Source organism: Osmerus mordax, chromosome 1 (genome assembly GCF_038355195.1).
Source record: "Osmerus mordax isolate fOsmMor3 chromosome 1, fOsmMor3.pri, whole genome shotgun sequence".
Taxonomy (NCBI): Eukaryota; Metazoa; Chordata; class Actinopteri; order Osmeriformes; family Osmeridae; genus Osmerus; species Osmerus mordax.
The window spans coordinates 16,210,882-16,226,996 of NC_090050.1; the positions used below are offsets into that span (position 1 = coordinate 16,210,882).

Consider the following 16,115-nt stretch of genomic DNA (forward strand, 5'->3'; position numbering starts at 1 on the left):
AGCTAGATGAATCACAGGACAAACCCTCATATGGAGGCCAAATTTATTTAAGTATGATATACAAGTTAAAACGTATGACCATTCCCTCATACACAATCCCTTTGCAAATGAGGTGTACTGGTGTTGGATGGTGTACATTTCATAACACAGTACTTAAACTATGTATTATACAGACTTTTTATAAATTATATATCCATACATTTCCATTGTAGATAAGTCTACATCTGTTTGACAGTAATACCTATGTTAGTAGCATTATCAGTATAAATCTTCTAAAACATTGTGCACACACACAGTACATATGTTTGTACATAACACATGGTCTAATTTAGTCCCTTAATGTGTTATTTATGCATCAGTGTCTACCTACTGGCCCTGACAATCAATAAAATCACATTCTAGGAAATAGTGGGGACAGTAAAGTTCCTTTAAATAGTTGTTTCATGAGTTGCCTGGTGCTGTCACTGATTCCAAAACTCATTCTCTTTGTAAGTGGATTCGAGGGAAGAGAATTCAACCCTGGACTGGCATATCTGTGGATGTCACTCCATGATTCCTGAAGCAGGCCTCGGTTCAGAGCCTATCTGGATCTTGTGGTGTCTGAAGTTTCTCCCTGAGTAGGAGGAGAGCTGCAAAGTCATTGTTGCAATTACTGCTTCTCTAAGCATGTTTGCAGTTATTGGTCCTCAGAGATAGGGGGTGCTATTCAGTTCCCCCCAGACATTACGGAGGGGGGCAGGGAGGGCTGTCGTCGCCTCATCTCTTGCTGCAGCTGCTCCTTTAGAGTGGACACCTTGGGAATTAGGAAATGAATTAGGAAATTAGTGTCATACAAGACGAATCACGATGATTCCTCCGAACAAATTAAAGGTAAAGTTGGACAGTCATTCTTTCGAACTAAAGCATATACACCGGGGTGGGAGGGGGGCAGCTATTGAAGAACAGACATTAAACCGTTGTTGACCTTCAACACCGTGACCATAAAAAGCACAGATTATATATGGTCCAGAACACACTAAGAATGTTCCGTGGGCCAAACCCTCTGTCTCACACAGACCTGCTCCTCCAGGCCTTTGACCCTGTGGCGGTGTGCTCTCTCCCTGGCGGCCAGGGTCTTCTCAGCCTCCTTGTGGGCCAGCCTCAGCCTCTCTGCCTCACGCTGGGCCTCCTCACGCTGCCGGGCCAAGCTCTCGCTCACACTGTGGGATTGCTCCATTTCGGCCAGCTGGGCCTAGTCATGAAGCATACACACAAACAAAACACACTAAAGTACAGATTGCACAATTGTTCACAGTTGTCACTTTGTAACCCTGGTCAACCAGCTTTAACATACAATATATAGATACAGTTGCAATATAGTTGCTGAGGTCATTGTCAATAGCATGTGGGGCACCATTGGCTCAAAGATGACTAGTACTACTGTTTCTATAACAAACAGTCCACCTCCAGTCTGTATCCACATTGCTCAGGGTGAATATAGCAGTCTCAACTAATACACTCTTTAAGCTTAGATATCAGTTTCCATTGTTGGTCAATGAAGAAGTGTGTGTCGTTGGATTTATTCCATGGTTGCAGACATGAACGTACACATAAATACATACACAACAAGGTCAAAGTATTCAATGAATACAATTCCTTGACAGTTTTGCGTCAATCGAATATTCCAGATGTCGTCTGTTGTATATTCTTACAAAACATGTTTACACTGCAACGGTAAGAGAAACAACCAGGGCTCAGATCTAAACTTCTCTAAACTCCCTCATGTTAAGCGGTCTAACTAGCAGCAGATGTACCAAGAGCCCAGAGCCCCCAGGCTATGGCCATTTCACAGCTGAACCCAACCCTCTTACACATGGACATCCCTGAGCTCAAACACTAATAAGACTGAGTCTTGAGGGGGGTGAAATAAATACAAAAGAATGTACAATAATCAAAAGCTAAGGCACTGTCTCACTAAGCAAATTCGAATGGTGACTTTCTAGCTACAGCTATCAAGCACAAACTAGCCTTGTCTGCTAAAACAGAAAACAAGCAGACACTCACCAAACACATTCATTTTCACAATAACGAGCTCCTCCTTTTCTCAAGGCAGCCAGTTAAAAAAATGTGGACTTCCAGATTCAACCAATCATTAAGGTAAATAGGTTTTGTTATGTGTGGTTTCAAAGTAAAATTATAAAGGGGCACAAAATGGTACCTCAAAACTCAAAATCATTCTAGCAAACACCTGAAAATGATGACACTCCTTCTCTACAGTCCCCAAGAAAGAGAACTGAGATATAGCTGAACCTAGGTGATTAACAAGCCCTATCCCTTCACACCTCTGTAGCGTAAATCACAATAACAGCTGAGAAAACACACTCGACAGCAACGCATTCATCAGTCACCACACAACACCACACGACCCATAAACCACTAAGCCGTCCTGTACCAAGGCTGTGTCTCTGTCCTGCAGCCTGCTGTGGCAGAGCTGTTGCTGTGCCTGTGCCTGTCCTGCAGCCTACCTCCAGCAGAGCTATCTGTCTCTGAGCATCCTGCAGCTCCTGCTCTGTGGTGTTGAGGGATCGGTCCAAGCGGCTTTTCTCTGCAGACAGACGCATGCTGCCCTCCTCTGTCTTCAGCTTCTGGCGCTCCACCTATCGAACAGAGACCGTCACACACACACACACAGACCTAAACAGCAGTATATTGGTCTACATTAAACCACACGTGTGTGTGCTAATGCAGGTGCTTACTGGCCGTGGTTTTCTCCAGACTCAAGGCGTTGAACGTTCCCTATGCTAACCTTATCCAGTGTGCTCCTCAAGGCATTCTTGTCCTTCTCCAGACGGACAGCCTGTCGTTCTGCGTCTCTCTTCTCCGTTTCGAGCATGGCCACGGCCCTCTGGAGCCCTCGCAGTCTCTCCTCGGCTGACGCCCGCTCCGTCTGGGCGGACTGGGCACTGCGCTGGGTCTCTGACAGACTGGCGGAGCGCAGACGCAAAGCCTGGGGGGTAGACAGAGGGAGAAGGCATCAGACATGAGTGAGAGGGTAGAGGTTAATAATGTATTTATCATTATAACGGTATGCATGAGTTACTCTATTTTAGTGCATTATCTATGAGTGAGGTCCTTATTTGAACTAATCTGGACCAAAGCCATAAACTTGTCTTCTACAGACAGTTCCAGTTGGAGTCAAAATCACATTGCTCACACCTGTTCGATTCCCCCAGATCTCACAAATCCTTTAGGACGATCTGCAGTATAGGTCACAGTCTCTTGAACAGTCTTGACATTGAATCCACTGCTTTTCCCGATCCCTCCCATCCCTCACCTCTTGGGTGTGGGCCAGCTCCGCCTCCAGCTCTCCTCGTCTCAGCTCGCTCTGACTCAGATCACTCTGCAGGCTGTGCACACGCTCAGTAAGGACCGTCATGTTCTTCTTCCCCTCTGTCATGGCTGACCGCACCTCATCCAGAACCTCCTGAACACAGAGGTTCTGTCTTCATACTTAAGCACAACTACGACAAAAGACTCTCTCTTTGTGCCCACTTCCATCCTCCACCTACCTGCAGCTGTCTCCTGTCCTGCTCTGCCAAGCACTGAGATTTCTGCACTGCCGCCAGGCGCCCCTGGGTGGTGCTGTGGGCTGCAGTGGCTTCCTGAAGACTCTGGCTGAGGGTCTGGTTCTTCTCCCGGAGAGAGGTCTCTCCTTCCTGGGCTTTAGACAGGGCCTGGCTAAGTTTTTCCACCTCTCTTAGAAGCGAGGAAACACGGCTCTCCCCCTCGGCCACCTGGGATATACAATTACAGTTTGGATGAAAAACGAACTTTCCACTCACTTGACATATTGTCTTCCTGATACTGTACAGAGTGCATCTGTGCTTTATCAGTTCTATACCGAACCTGTTTGAACAGGGAGTCGTGTCTGTCCTGGGTGGCCTGGGTCTCCGCCTCCCTATCCCCGAGGCTGAGCCTCACCCGTCCCAGCTCCCCCTCCAGGCTGCGCCTGCCCAGCTCCAACCTTGTGGCCCGGGCCTCTGCAGCCTCCAGAGCCTCCCTCAGACGCCTGCGCTCAGCCTCCAGGCGCACCTCACAGGCACGCTGCTTACTCAGCTGGTCCTGGAGGGCGAGAGGTGGAGGGGAGGAGAGGAGATAGAAGACAGGATGTAGAAAAATAGGACGGTATAAGTAAGGGCTAATAGGTTGAGATAGGAGGAAGGAGATAAAGAGATAGATCTCAAGGTACATTGTTGCAGTAATGTTTGTATGTTGTAAACTGACCCACTGACAGTGAACACATGGTCTGTCTAATGAAAAGGACCTCAGGAATCATCTTGAACCTCAGGCCTTAGCAGCAGACAGGCAAACACAGACATTCCACAAGTACATTCTCAAAGAGACCAGACTGATAGAAAACACAAATGGAGACAGCTGGCTTGAAACTTATACCTCGCTCTCACTTTCCCCTTTGTCTCTCTTATTTGCTTCTCCTGACTCCCTTCCAAAAACGTTAATTTTTTAAATTCTCATAAATCCTTCTACATAGCTAACTCTTTCTTTTAGCTGTCTTTTCTCTTCCCTCTTATTCTACAAACCTTTTTTCTTGTTCCTTCCTTCCCCTCATCCAGCTATCCTCCTTGTGCCTATGCTCCCTCTGCTGTCTGCTATGCAAACTGTTTCTGAAGGTGGCCTGAAGACTGGCATTAGGAGACTGGACATATGGAGTGTTGCTTTGCCAGGACATATGACATGGAAACAACAAATTGTTTAGGTGGCATCTGTTGTTGTGACAATCCCCAGCAGCTTTGTCACTCCCCCATGAGGTCACCCTCAGAGTCAGCATATGGCAATGTTGGCACATCACTCTTCAGTACAGAGCAGTAGAGTCTGTGGTATGTCTGTGGTATGGTAGGTGTGTCAGTCAGGCTGTCTCATCTGCTGTAATGTGTTTGTCTGTACCTGAGTGTTTGTCTGTACCTGAGTGTTTGTCTGTACCTGAGTGTTTGTCTGTACCTGAGTGTTTGTCTGTACCTGAGTGTTTGTCTGTACCTGAGTGTTTGTCTCTACCTGAGTGTTTGTCTGTACCTGAGTGTTTGTCTGTACCTGAGTGTGTTTCTTCTCAGTGTCAGTGGCTTGCAGGGATCTCTCCAGCTCCTTGACCCTGTCAGCCAGAGCCCTCCTCTCCCTCTCCCCCCTCCGCACAGCGTCCTCCTGCTGCTGCAGCATGGCCTGGGTGGAGCTCAGACGGCCGTCCACGCCTCGCTTACCTTGGGAACAGTCATGACAGCTAAATGGCAGGTGGCAGTTTGTGAGTGTGTGTTTGTATGTGTGCTGTTGCACGGCCAATTGTGTTTACTACCATGTATGAGAGTCAGGTGGCTGAGCGGTTAGGGAATTGGGCTAGTAATCAGAAGGTTGCCGGTTCGTGAAAAATTGACGGTGTGTCCTTGGGCAAGGCACTTCACCCTACTTGCCTCGGGGGGAATGTCCCTGTACTTACTGTAAGTCGCTCTGGATAAGAGCATCTGCTAAATGACTAAATGTTAATAAAATGACTAAATGTAAATGTCTGCATGAGCACACTGCTCACCCTCCTGGCACTCCTGGAGGGAGTTGTGGATCTGAACCAGACGGTTTTGAGCTGCTTCTCGCTCCGCTGTCACCTCCTCTATTTCCCGCTGTAGCGCCCCCAGCTGGCAGCGAGCGTCATCCTGCAAAACAGCCACACAGTGCATGGATTACCTGAAAACAGATTACCGAGAACTACATGTGGATCAGAGAGGGGTATACGTTAATCGATTGTTGTATGTTTCATCGTGTGCTATGGGGATAAACCGGACGTACAGAATATACATGAGATGATATGACATGTTATTTGTATCGCTGTGCCCTGCGATGTGCTGTTACCCTGTCTCTCTGTGCGTCACGCAACTCCTGGAGGAAGTCTCGGAGGCCACAGCGCAAGGTCTCTGGGTCCAACTCTGGCAAAGGCATGGGGGTGTCCCCCTTCTCCGGAGAGAGAGGTCTCAAACCCAGGGCATTGTCAGGGGTACTTCCCCGGAAATCTGGCACAAACAGGAAAAGGACTTGACGGATATAGCAAGTGTGTTTAGTATGACTAATATTTCCCATTGTGCACTTGTGTATCCCCCTCACCTTTGGGAGGTGTCAATGAGCTCCGCATGGGTGAGAGGCTACGGTGACGGGCCATACTGCTGGGAGACGGTGAGCTACCTCCCGGACTCCTACCCCTGCCACCACCTGTGCTGCCCCTGCCACCTGCCCCTATGCCCAGCGTGCGGGTCAACGCCGACTGCAGGCTGCCCAGCCTGAACTCCAGCTCCCTGCGGCCGGCCTCGGCCCGGGCCTGCTCTGCCTCGGTGGCTGCCAGGCGACCCTGGGCCTCGCTGAGCTGCAGGCTGGACTGGGCCGCTGAGTCCTGGGCTGTCTGGGCACGCAGGGACAAGTTCCTGGCCTCATCTTGCAGCTTCTTCTCACATCCACGAGCTTCCTGCAGCTGGGCGGTGAGCTCCCTCTCACAGCCCCGCCAGCCTGACTCCGAGTCTGCCAGGCGCCGCTGGAGGACAGACAGCTGAGGGCAGGAGAGGAGAGGAGGAAGACAGGTTTAGAGGTTGGGCGAGAGGGAGCAGAGATGGCAAAAGTACACACATCCTTCACTCAAGTAGAAGTAAAGATACTCATGTTTATAAAGTGCTGACCACTTTCATATTAATACTTGGCTCCATCCGCTCTGCCTTATCATTTCTTCCCCCTTCGAACCTCCAACCATCCATCCCTCTATCCTCACCTCCTTCTTGATGCAGTTCCTGACTGTGTCTGCTTCAGTCAGCCTCTGCTTGAGAGAGAAGATGTCCCTCCCTCTCTCCTCCTCTCTCTGTTCCTCCAGGGAGAGGCGGATCTGCAGCTCTGCCACCTCCCTCCCCTTCTGCTCCTTCTCTCCATCCAACACCTTCACCTGAGGGAGGGAGGGACCTTTAGAAACCCTTGTAGGTCATGTTTAACTGAGGAAGTGGTCATTTCCCCACTTGATTACATCCAGCATAAATGTTGACAAGATACTAGCTAAGGTATGTTGCTAGCAAATGTCTTGTCCAGTGGAAGCCTGGTGGTGGCGGACCTGTCTGCGGAGCTCCTGCAGCTCTCTGCGGGCCTCCAGGCGGGACTTCTCCACCTCCCTCAGGCAGCTGCGCAGCTCCACCACCTCCCTCTGAGTAGCTGCCAGGCTCTCCTCCAGCACGGCCACACGCTGCTCTTTCTCCTCACACTGCCGCTTCACACTGACACACACACACAAAACACACCCGCACATTTTTCTAATTCGCACACAGACAGCTGCCACGTAGTATGAAATTAAAATGTACGATTAAGTCAGATAGGCGTTGCCATATTCTACCTGATTCTCTCCATTTCAGCACTTCTCAATGTCTCCCTCAACTGTCTGTTTGATTGGCTGAGAGTATCCTTTTCTTTGGTGACATCATCGAGGGTGCGATGTAACTCCACCCCATCCCTTCTGTAGCCCTCCCCGGTGTCACGTGTTTGGTTGAGACGCCTCTCCATCTCCAGCATGTCCCTCCTCAACTGGTCACGACTCTCCTCGCTGGCTGTTAGGGAGGCTCTGCACTCTTCCAACTGGAGGGCAGGGAGGGGGAAGTGGGGTAAACTACCAGGTGATTTCACACATCAAATCGTATTTCTGAATGTACAAGAAATGGATCTCTTATTGAATTTGCTCCCTCATCGCTAGCTCTCGGCCTCCGACCCTGCCTCACCTCTTTGAGGGCGGCGTCAGCGCGGGTCTGCAGGTCTGTGCAGCTCTCCTGCAGCCTGTGCAGCTCTCGCTCATGCAGGCTGGCTGCATCCTCCAGCTGGGAGCGAAGTTCCTGTAACTCGACGTTCAGAGCTGCCACTGTGGCCTGAAGAAGGAGTGAGAGGGGTCAGGGGAGTGAAAGGGGGAAATGTTCAATCTAAGCAGCAAGAAATATCAGTATACTATAGAATAGGTTTGAATGAATGAGTAACCATCGAACAGAAGTCGGTGCTCTTATTTACCCTCTCCAGGTCTTTGTAGTGGGCTGACTCTCTGGCCAGTCTCTCCATCTCCAGCCCAGCAGTGGCCAGCTCGGCCTGCAGGGTGCACAGTTTCTCAGACAGAGCTGCCTTCTCGGCCTCCTTTAGAGACAGCGCCTAAGACAGGAAGAGAGAAGTCCTTTAGAAACAGCTGGTAGAAGAGCCAGAGAAGGTCTCAGGGTGGAGCAGGTTTAAACCAACACAGCAGGAACAGGTACACAGGGGATTTTGGTGCCACACCATGTTTACATTTCACTACCTTTAATAAAAGGTAGTCTTATCTGCTCTTCCTTGTATTGGCCTCCGCCTATTTCCAGTCCCAGATCCCTACCAGGACTCACCATGGAGCATGAGTCAGGTCGCTCACCTGTTGCTTCTCTGTCTCGGCCTGGAGAAGACTCTGGTCTCTGTCGTGCTGCACACTCCGGACCTCATCCCTCAGCTCCTCCCCTTCTCTCTCCGCTCTGAGGAGCTGCTCCTCTGCCTCCTGCCTCAACCTCCTCAGCACTGCCTCCTGTTCACTCACCAGACTGCAGCGGAGGGCCTCCTATATACAAACATAAACATAATACTCAGTCATTAGAGTCAATACTGGAACAGAACCAGACAGAGGGGATTTATGTCCCATCAAATCCTTGAAGCTGAACCCTATGCACTACTGAGATGTTTGAATAGCAACCGATATGGTAGCTAGCATGAGAGTGGGGTAGCTGTGGCCTCTCTCACCTTCTCAGCGGCCAGTTTCTCCAGTTCATCCTGGTGGTCAGATATGGCATTGCGCAAGTTCTGCTGGGCCTCCAGCTGAGTGGTGCTGAGGGCCTGAGCGAGAGCCTCTCTCTCCCTCTCACTGCGGGCTAACGCGTTCTCTCCCTCCGAACGCACCCGCCGCAGCTCAGCTGCACAGTCACCAGGGACAGAGACCGTTACACTACACCATAGCAGCCTAGCAATGAACCCTCAATCAACCACTCTCCAAACTCGCTTTCTGTCCAACTACATGTTAAGTTAATCTATCTCAGCTCATGAAACATGTTCTAATTGATGGCCAGATTCAATTGTTTTCACGTTTTTCCTTCAGCCAGATGTGTGTTTTACCGGTGGAGCTCTCGGTGCGGAGCCTGAAGGTCTGGTTCTCACTCTCCAGCTGCTCCCTCCGAGACTCCAGCTGAACCAGCTGCTGCTGCACCTCAAACAGGCTGGTCTCCAGCGCCTCCCGCTCAGACCTGCCCGGGGATGGGAACACAGGTTAACGACCGACGCACACTCACATACACACCCACAAATGTCTGTAAACATTCCCACTCAAAAGTGTGCCCGCATACACACACACAGTCTGACCTGAATGCAGCTAGTTCCTCTGTCAGAATTGCATTCTCTCTCTCCGATGCAGTCAGCTGAACGACTAGCCCCGCCTTCTCCCTGGTCAGTTCCGCCCGACCCCGCCCCACCTCCTCCAAGGCTACTCCCTGCCGTTGCTCCTCGCCACGAGCAAGGCCCAGCTCAGCGCTGAGGGAGCTCACCTCCCCACACAGCTGTCAGTCAGGGGGTCAGAGGTCAGCAGGGAGAGAAAGGTGTATGCAGTACAGTAGTGTGTCATTCAGAACTAGTACAACCATTGCTACAACTCTGTCCATTTTTGAATTAAAATGTATAAATATTCACGGCTAACACCTGTAGATCAAGACAAGGTATTGAGATGAAGAGACAGGTCAGTAGAGTACGGATGCATGCCTACCTGAGTGACTTTGTCCTGAAGCTTGACTCTTTCAGCCCTGAGGGTCTGAAGCTCAGCCTCTATCCCCACCTTGCTCATCTCAGTGTCCTGCAGCGATTGGTAAAGAGAGAGACGGGCGGAGTCCAGCTCTAGTCGGTCCTGCTCCAATCGGACCAGCTCATCTCTAATTGTCAGCTTCTCTTGCTCTGCCTCCCGTTTCTGAGCACACAGATGAGCTTTCTCCTCCTCCAGCTGATCAAATACAAGGAGATACCAGACTTACACCCACGCTCCAAGGCCTAGTAAACTCAACACATACCAACACAGCCACACACACAGAGAGCTGCTGCTGGTGTCTCACCTGACTGATGATTGTGTTGAGGTCGGTCTTGTCCTGGGCCAGGCCCTCGTTCATGCTGCCCATCTTTGACAGAGAGTCCCTGAGGGCGGCCTCCTCGGACCGGAGTTTGTTGACCAGCAGCGAGAGCTCTGCATTACTGCTTTCAGCCTGAAAGAGAGGGGGGACACAGGCTTTAAATACAGGATGGATAATAAAAACCACGTAATAGAAGGGCGGATGTTTTTCTAACCCGAGCCAGAGCCTCTGTAAGCTGGGTCCTTTCTCCCTCCAGAAGCTGCTTCTCCACCTCCCACTGCTGGTGAGTCTCCCTCACTGAGGACAGCTCCCCGCGCTGGGCCGAGGCACGGCACTCACTCTGCTCCCACTGCTTCTGACTGGGATGGGGATGGGGAGAGAGGAAGATCACTGAAGAGTATTTTCCACACCGTTACTCCATCATCTTCCGTTCTTTCACAGAAGCTCTAGAACCTTCTTCTCAACCCCTTTCATTTGATCCCTCGCTCTTTACTCTGCCTTACCCTCTCTCCTCCCCCTCTTCCCACAACTCCTCCACTCACACTCGCTCCGTCTCTGCCTTGGCTCGGTCTCTCTCCTGGCTGATGGCTTGCTTCTCCTCCTTCTCACGGTCTCTCTCTCTCAGGGCCGAGGTCACAGACAGTTGTAGTCTCTCACAGTCCATCTGCAGGGCCTGAGCCTGGCTCTGGGCTGCCTGAGCTGCCCTCTCCAAACTGGCCCTCTCACTGCCACAGGAAGAACAGGAAGACACGATTAGGAGGTAAACAGGAACACAGGTTGATTTGAAAATGACATGAATGGGTTGTGATGTAAGAAATCATTAACTACCGTGAGTGTTTGTGTGTGAGGGGTTGTGTTTAATTGCTTTGAGGTAAAACATTATTAGAACCAGTCCTCCGTCTCCACTAATATTGAGTACAAGGGTTCTCCAAGTTGATTTTTAACCAGGAAACCCCCATGGATCAATCAGCAACCAGCCTGCCTAATTCTGCCCTGCATGGTTTACCTACCTGGCAAGGGCATCTCTGTCCTGTTTCAGCCTGTCCCTGTCCCTCTGCATGGTGTCCTTCTCTCTCTGGGCAGCATCCCTCTCTCCCTGCAGGGCCTGGCTGCGCTGCTCCAGCTCTCGCCTGGAGGACTCGGCCTCAGTCAGCTGCCTGCGGAGCTGCTGCACCGAGGACTGCACGCTCGTCAGGCGCCCTCGCAGATCCTGCGCAACACACCATGCCAAGTGTACAAATGTACAAAATTGTGGAAAAAGACCTCGTACATCTTTGTCACAATGCCCCTATAATGTGCCTGGGGAAAGGGGAAGTGCACGACAGGTTGTTGTGGTGAATATGACCGATGGATATTATTGCACTGCAGGTGTATTCTGATGGAAATGTGCACCAAAGTACAGTGTGCAAAGTATACATCAGTCAGTGCTTGACAGAAGACAGAGTTAAATCCAGTTTTGCTACTGAACTGAGAGGGTCCATTACCTGCAGTTGGAGCTGTCTGCTGCTCACTGCCGAGCGCAGAGCGGACAGGCTAGCCTCTGGGAGGGGCACCCACGAGGTACGTGATGGGGAGGAGGATCGCCGTGGAGATGAGGAGCGATGTGGGGAGGAGCCTCGGAGTAGGGCCAACATGGGGGCTCCCCTGCTGTCCTGATCTGCTTCTGAGGACGAGTCTCCGTCTGACAGGACGGACTGGGGAGAGGTTGTTGGGAATGGATTTACTCATGTGAGTGTGTGTCTGCATGTGTGTGTGTGTGTGTGTGTGTGTGTGAGTGTGCTATTTCTACCTGGGCAATATCCCTCAGTGTGTCCAGCAGAGTGTCCGTGTGGGTTCTCATCACCTGCAGGTCGGACTCATCATTGCCACTCTGCTCCTGTAATGCAGTTAGACCAAAACAGAGTCAGATGTTGAGGGTCTTGAGGACATATCTTAGCTGGGGTCAGCGGCCAGAGTCTCACCTCCAGCCTCCTGGTCAGAGTGACCAAGTCTCTGTCTTTATCCTCCAGTTGTCCTTTCATCCTCTCTGCCTCCCGCACCGCATCTGAAAACCTGATGACACATATACGACATTAAAACACACGACGACAAACCAATAAGCACCTCGTGTCGACCATTTCGTTGAGCACTCTTAGTGCTACGAAATGGAAATGAGGAACTATCAAGAATAAAGTGCACCCGAAACTAACAGACAGACGAGACTGAAAGACCCGTAAACCCTCGTCCCTTGCTGACCTGGCGTTAAGCTCCGCCCTCTCCGAGTCTGTCCTGGTCTGCAGGCTCATCATCTCCGCCACGCGTTCTCTCAGCTGCAGCTCCAGCTGTGCCCGCAGCGCCGTCTCACGCTCCAGCGTCAGAGCAGCCCCTCCCTCCCGGCTTCGCAGCGAGGCGTTGAGGCCGGTGCATGCCGACTGTGCCGACTGAGACGTCCTGGCCAGCTCGTTGCGCATGTCGGACAGGTCCCTGAGGGGCCACAGCAAAGTGCACACGTTACAGGAAGTCCACGTCAGGGTGGAAGTAGCATGTATCGCCTAACAGTGTTGCTCAAACCTCTCTGTGGCACTCTTCAGCTCACACACATGCCTTCGGAAGCCCACCACCTGTCGCCATAGTGACAGTAGCCTACTGTGCTCACTGCTGAAATAACTGTGAAAAGACTGAAAGTGACAGAGACTAATGGTCAGGTATAACAAGGAGACTGTCAACTGGTATGATCCTTAAATTGCTTTTTATTTGATGTATTTAATGGAAGAACTCCTCTTCTTAATCAAATTCCCCACCTCTTCCTCTCTCCTCCAATCGGACTCCCTCTGCTCCAGCTCCTCCCTGGCTTTGGTCCAATCAACAGTGAGCCTGCGAAGGTCTTGGCTGAGCGCATCATTGGCCAACCCTGCCTGCTCCAGCTGCTCTCTCAACATGGCATTCACCGCTGAAAGACTGCTGCTTCTGAAGAGGCAAATCAAGTCAAGTCTTATAACAAACTAAGAGAATGGAGGGCTATTTAATGACCCAGAAAACCTTTCAATGCTCTTGGTTCTACAGGTCAAACAAGTTCTCCTAGCAATGATGTCAATAAACCAGACCGCAGTAACCTGTACATGTACAGTAACCTGTAAATTTTTTTTCGATTGCATCTGATATTCTTTGCACCAGTTTGGATTAAATACTTGCCTTTGCTGTTCCTCTTCCAATCGGATAAGAGCATTTTCCAGGTCGCTACCTGGATCATCCTCTCCTCCATGGCGATTGTTGCTTGACAAATCACAGCGTCCCTAAGTGGAGGTCAATCCATGGTTAATTCAAATTTCAGTGACACTGTAGTTCTATTGTGATGGAGAGCAACACTTACACTTAGTCTGTGCTGCTCGAGCTCTGAGGACCTCTCCAACAGTGTCTGCTCAAGATCCCCACATCTCTTCTTGTACTGCAACACCTGAGACCAGCAGACAGAAGAGTGGTCACAATGAACATTTTACAATGTCAAGATAAATGGGAATAACTAAAGGCCAACTTTGAAGCTTTATGAAGCTTTTGTTCCATAATCAGACCCATACATCAAGCTCTTCACATAATGATCAGAGATTCACAGGGTAAACTTGTAGTCAACAGACCAACCGGTCCACAGCTCAACAAGTAAAGCCTCCATCAACAAGGGGAACCAGGCTGAATAGAAAATGAGGTATTCTGGGTACCTTAGCCTGAAGTTTCTGCACTAGCTGAGCCTGCCTCTGCTGCCCCTCCTGGTAAGCGGTGAGCTTGCGCTTGTAGGCCGCCTGCTCCTCGTCCAGACGTCTGCGCAGGTCCACATTCTGCTGAGCAAGGCTGCGAGACTCGGGTGAATCCTGCTCCTCACCTGTCTCCAGACGTAGAGTCTGTTCCAGCTGTGCCCAGGGCACAGTGCAGGGACTTAGTGAGAACTAACCAACTAACACTCACTTGAGTATTAAAAACCATTCATGGAGAATACATGCAAGGACAAGAGCCAAGACAATCCATAACATTATCGTTGAATCCTGTAGGTGCTGCCAATGGGCATGTTTCAAAAACAGATAACATGTTCATGTTGAAGAGCCCTCTTTCTGATTGTCAAGCATTGTTAAGGGAATCTCCATGGCAAAATCAAGAAAAGAACATTACCATGTCGCCAGGTAGGCCTGTCAGAACAAAGAATAGTCCCACATAAAGCTCTGCATGTAACCCAGAAAGCAGTGCATGTAAATTTCTAATTAACATATGCCAAAAACTTTATTATTTTATAAAAGGTATACTTTTGAGTTCCTTAATGTAATGAATCTGCATTGTAAATAGATTATTATTTATATGGATTCATAAAAAATAAAGGTATTTTGTCAGATAGTTTCGGTGTCATAAGCACAGCTATTCTTTTTGCAGAAGCTTTCAGATTTGTATACCCTCCCAGACCCCCTCTTCTCCCTACCGAGGCCCCTGTTTACAATCACCATGGGTGACAAATGCCATAGCAACATGCCACTCCAGACCCTGTAACCAGGGAGACAGACAAATCTCACCCAGAACAGACAAAGGAAATACTAAAAGGGAAATAAGGAAAATAGTGCCTTGCTATTCACTATATACACATCAAATATGTCTTTGAAAGTCGGTGTGGTTTATTGCAACTCCAACCATTACACCTTAAGCATAAAGATTCCAGACCACAAAGGTTGCTCAACTATTAAACAGCTATGAGCCAGCTTATTTGTCCTCTGTGACATGCTTGCGTGTAAAAAGGGCTATACAAATAAATGTTGATTTGATTTATTTACGTACTCATACCTCTCCATTCATGTTCATGTTATTTCCCATTTGTCCTGTGAACCCATGTCTTTCTCCACACAGTTAGTACTGTTGTCCCATATTTTCCCGCCTGTCTTTATCTCTCACCCTCTCGCTGATGGCACTGTACTTGATGGCCAGCTCATCTCGGTCTGCCCTGCTGTGGGCTAGCAGGTCCTCCAGCCTTCCCAGCTCACCCTGCAGGACTCGGTTCTCCTCCTGGAGGGACATGACTGAGGACATGGCCCCTGCTGCTGTAACAGGCAGGAGGAAAGAAAGATGGACACTGACACACTCACATAAACACTCGTATTCAGACCGTCTTATTCTAAGAGTAGCTAACCAAGATGGCTGAACACTCACAGTTATCGTTGAGGTTTTTGGTGACAATTTCTCTGACCCGTGCAGGTAGACACGTGGGTGGGCCGTCTGGGGAGGAGCCTCGAACTGTCAGCCTCTTCTCCTCAGACAGGACGCTCTCCTCCAGCCTCTGAGACAAAGAGAGAGAGAAATAGAAGAACATGATAACAGCTGTTATGGACACTTGAATGTATGAAAAAAAATATGTAAGGCAAGTGTGCAAACAAAACGCTGTAGCTCCGTTTCAGAAAGCACTGCAATCTTTCTCAAGAAATATAGTATATTACAGTATAGTATATGTGCACATGTAGGCCTCTAACTATTTGGTAGCACAAACTCAGCTAGGTGCTGGGGCTGTATTTGCTGCCAGGAGACCAGGTGGTGTCTCAGCAGTCACCCATGACACTTTTTTGAACAGTATGGAACCCTAATTTCACACTCACAGCAAACACACCTATACACAAGTCAAAAGACACAACATCCCTAAAACAGTGTTTAGGAACCCATTACACTTATTTTTACAAGAATAAACAATGATCACATATAACTGAAGACAAGCGGGTATATTCTACTTTATTTTGTCTGACATCAAAGGAAGGAAACACCGACATCATCACCTGTATGACAGATTCCAATTTGGAATCCTCGGTGGAATTCTCTGTGGCGCTCATTGAAAATTCAGCTGAGAGGGACGCGATGCCAAACTCCACGTTCCTTCCTTGCACAGCTAGCGTTCAGAAATTGGATTAACCGTCGGTTGAAATAGCAATTAAAAGGGCACGAGCGTTACCCTGTTTC

The 16,115-nt window shown here is 49.6% G+C and overlaps 1 protein-coding gene across 1 annotated transcript; it reads right to left on the bottom strand.

Annotated features, from left to right (window-relative positions):
* Positions 1-37: 37 nt before the first annotated feature.
* LOC136941936 (rootletin-like) lies at positions 38-15,439 on the bottom strand. The gene is made up of 36 exons (XM_067234614.1): positions 15,321-15,439; positions 15,066-15,211; positions 13,856-14,044; positions 13,513-13,596; positions 13,335-13,435; positions 12,944-13,109; positions 12,714-12,820; positions 12,399-12,626; positions 12,125-12,215; positions 11,953-12,039; positions 11,648-11,857; positions 11,174-11,373; positions 10,706-10,888; positions 10,378-10,522; positions 10,149-10,295; positions 9,809-10,039; positions 9,412-9,605; positions 9,169-9,296; positions 8,800-8,969; positions 8,441-8,620; positions 8,056-8,190; positions 7,776-7,919; positions 7,397-7,635; positions 7,121-7,280; positions 6,791-6,958; positions 6,139-6,574; positions 5,890-6,047; positions 5,573-5,693; positions 5,086-5,249; positions 3,886-4,101; positions 3,549-3,773; positions 3,314-3,463; positions 2,786-2,986; positions 2,505-2,636; positions 1,058-1,231; positions 38-793 (listed from the first exon to the last, which is right to left on the bottom strand). Exons 2-36 carry the CDS (start codon positions 15,198-15,200, stop codon positions 707-709), a joined length of 5,886 nt encoding a protein of 1,961 aa, XP_067090715.1. The 5' UTR covers positions 15,201-15,211; positions 15,321-15,439; the 3' UTR covers positions 38-706.
* Between the last annotated feature and the right edge of the window lie 676 nt (positions 15,440-16,115).

Coding starts and splice junctions, on each gene's coding strand:
- LOC136941936 (XM_067234614.1), bottom strand. CDS start 15,200: ATGTCCTCAGTCATGTCCCTCCAGGAGGAGAACCGAGTCCTGCAGGGT. Junction 12,040..12,124: donor CTCTGACCAGGAGGCTGGAG/GTGAGACTCTGG, acceptor ACTGCATTACAG/GAGCAGAGTGGCAATGATGA. Junction 11,374..11,647: donor GCAGACAGCTCCAACTGCAG/GTAATGGACCCT, acceptor TGTGTTGCGCAG/GATCTGCGAGGGCGCCTGAC.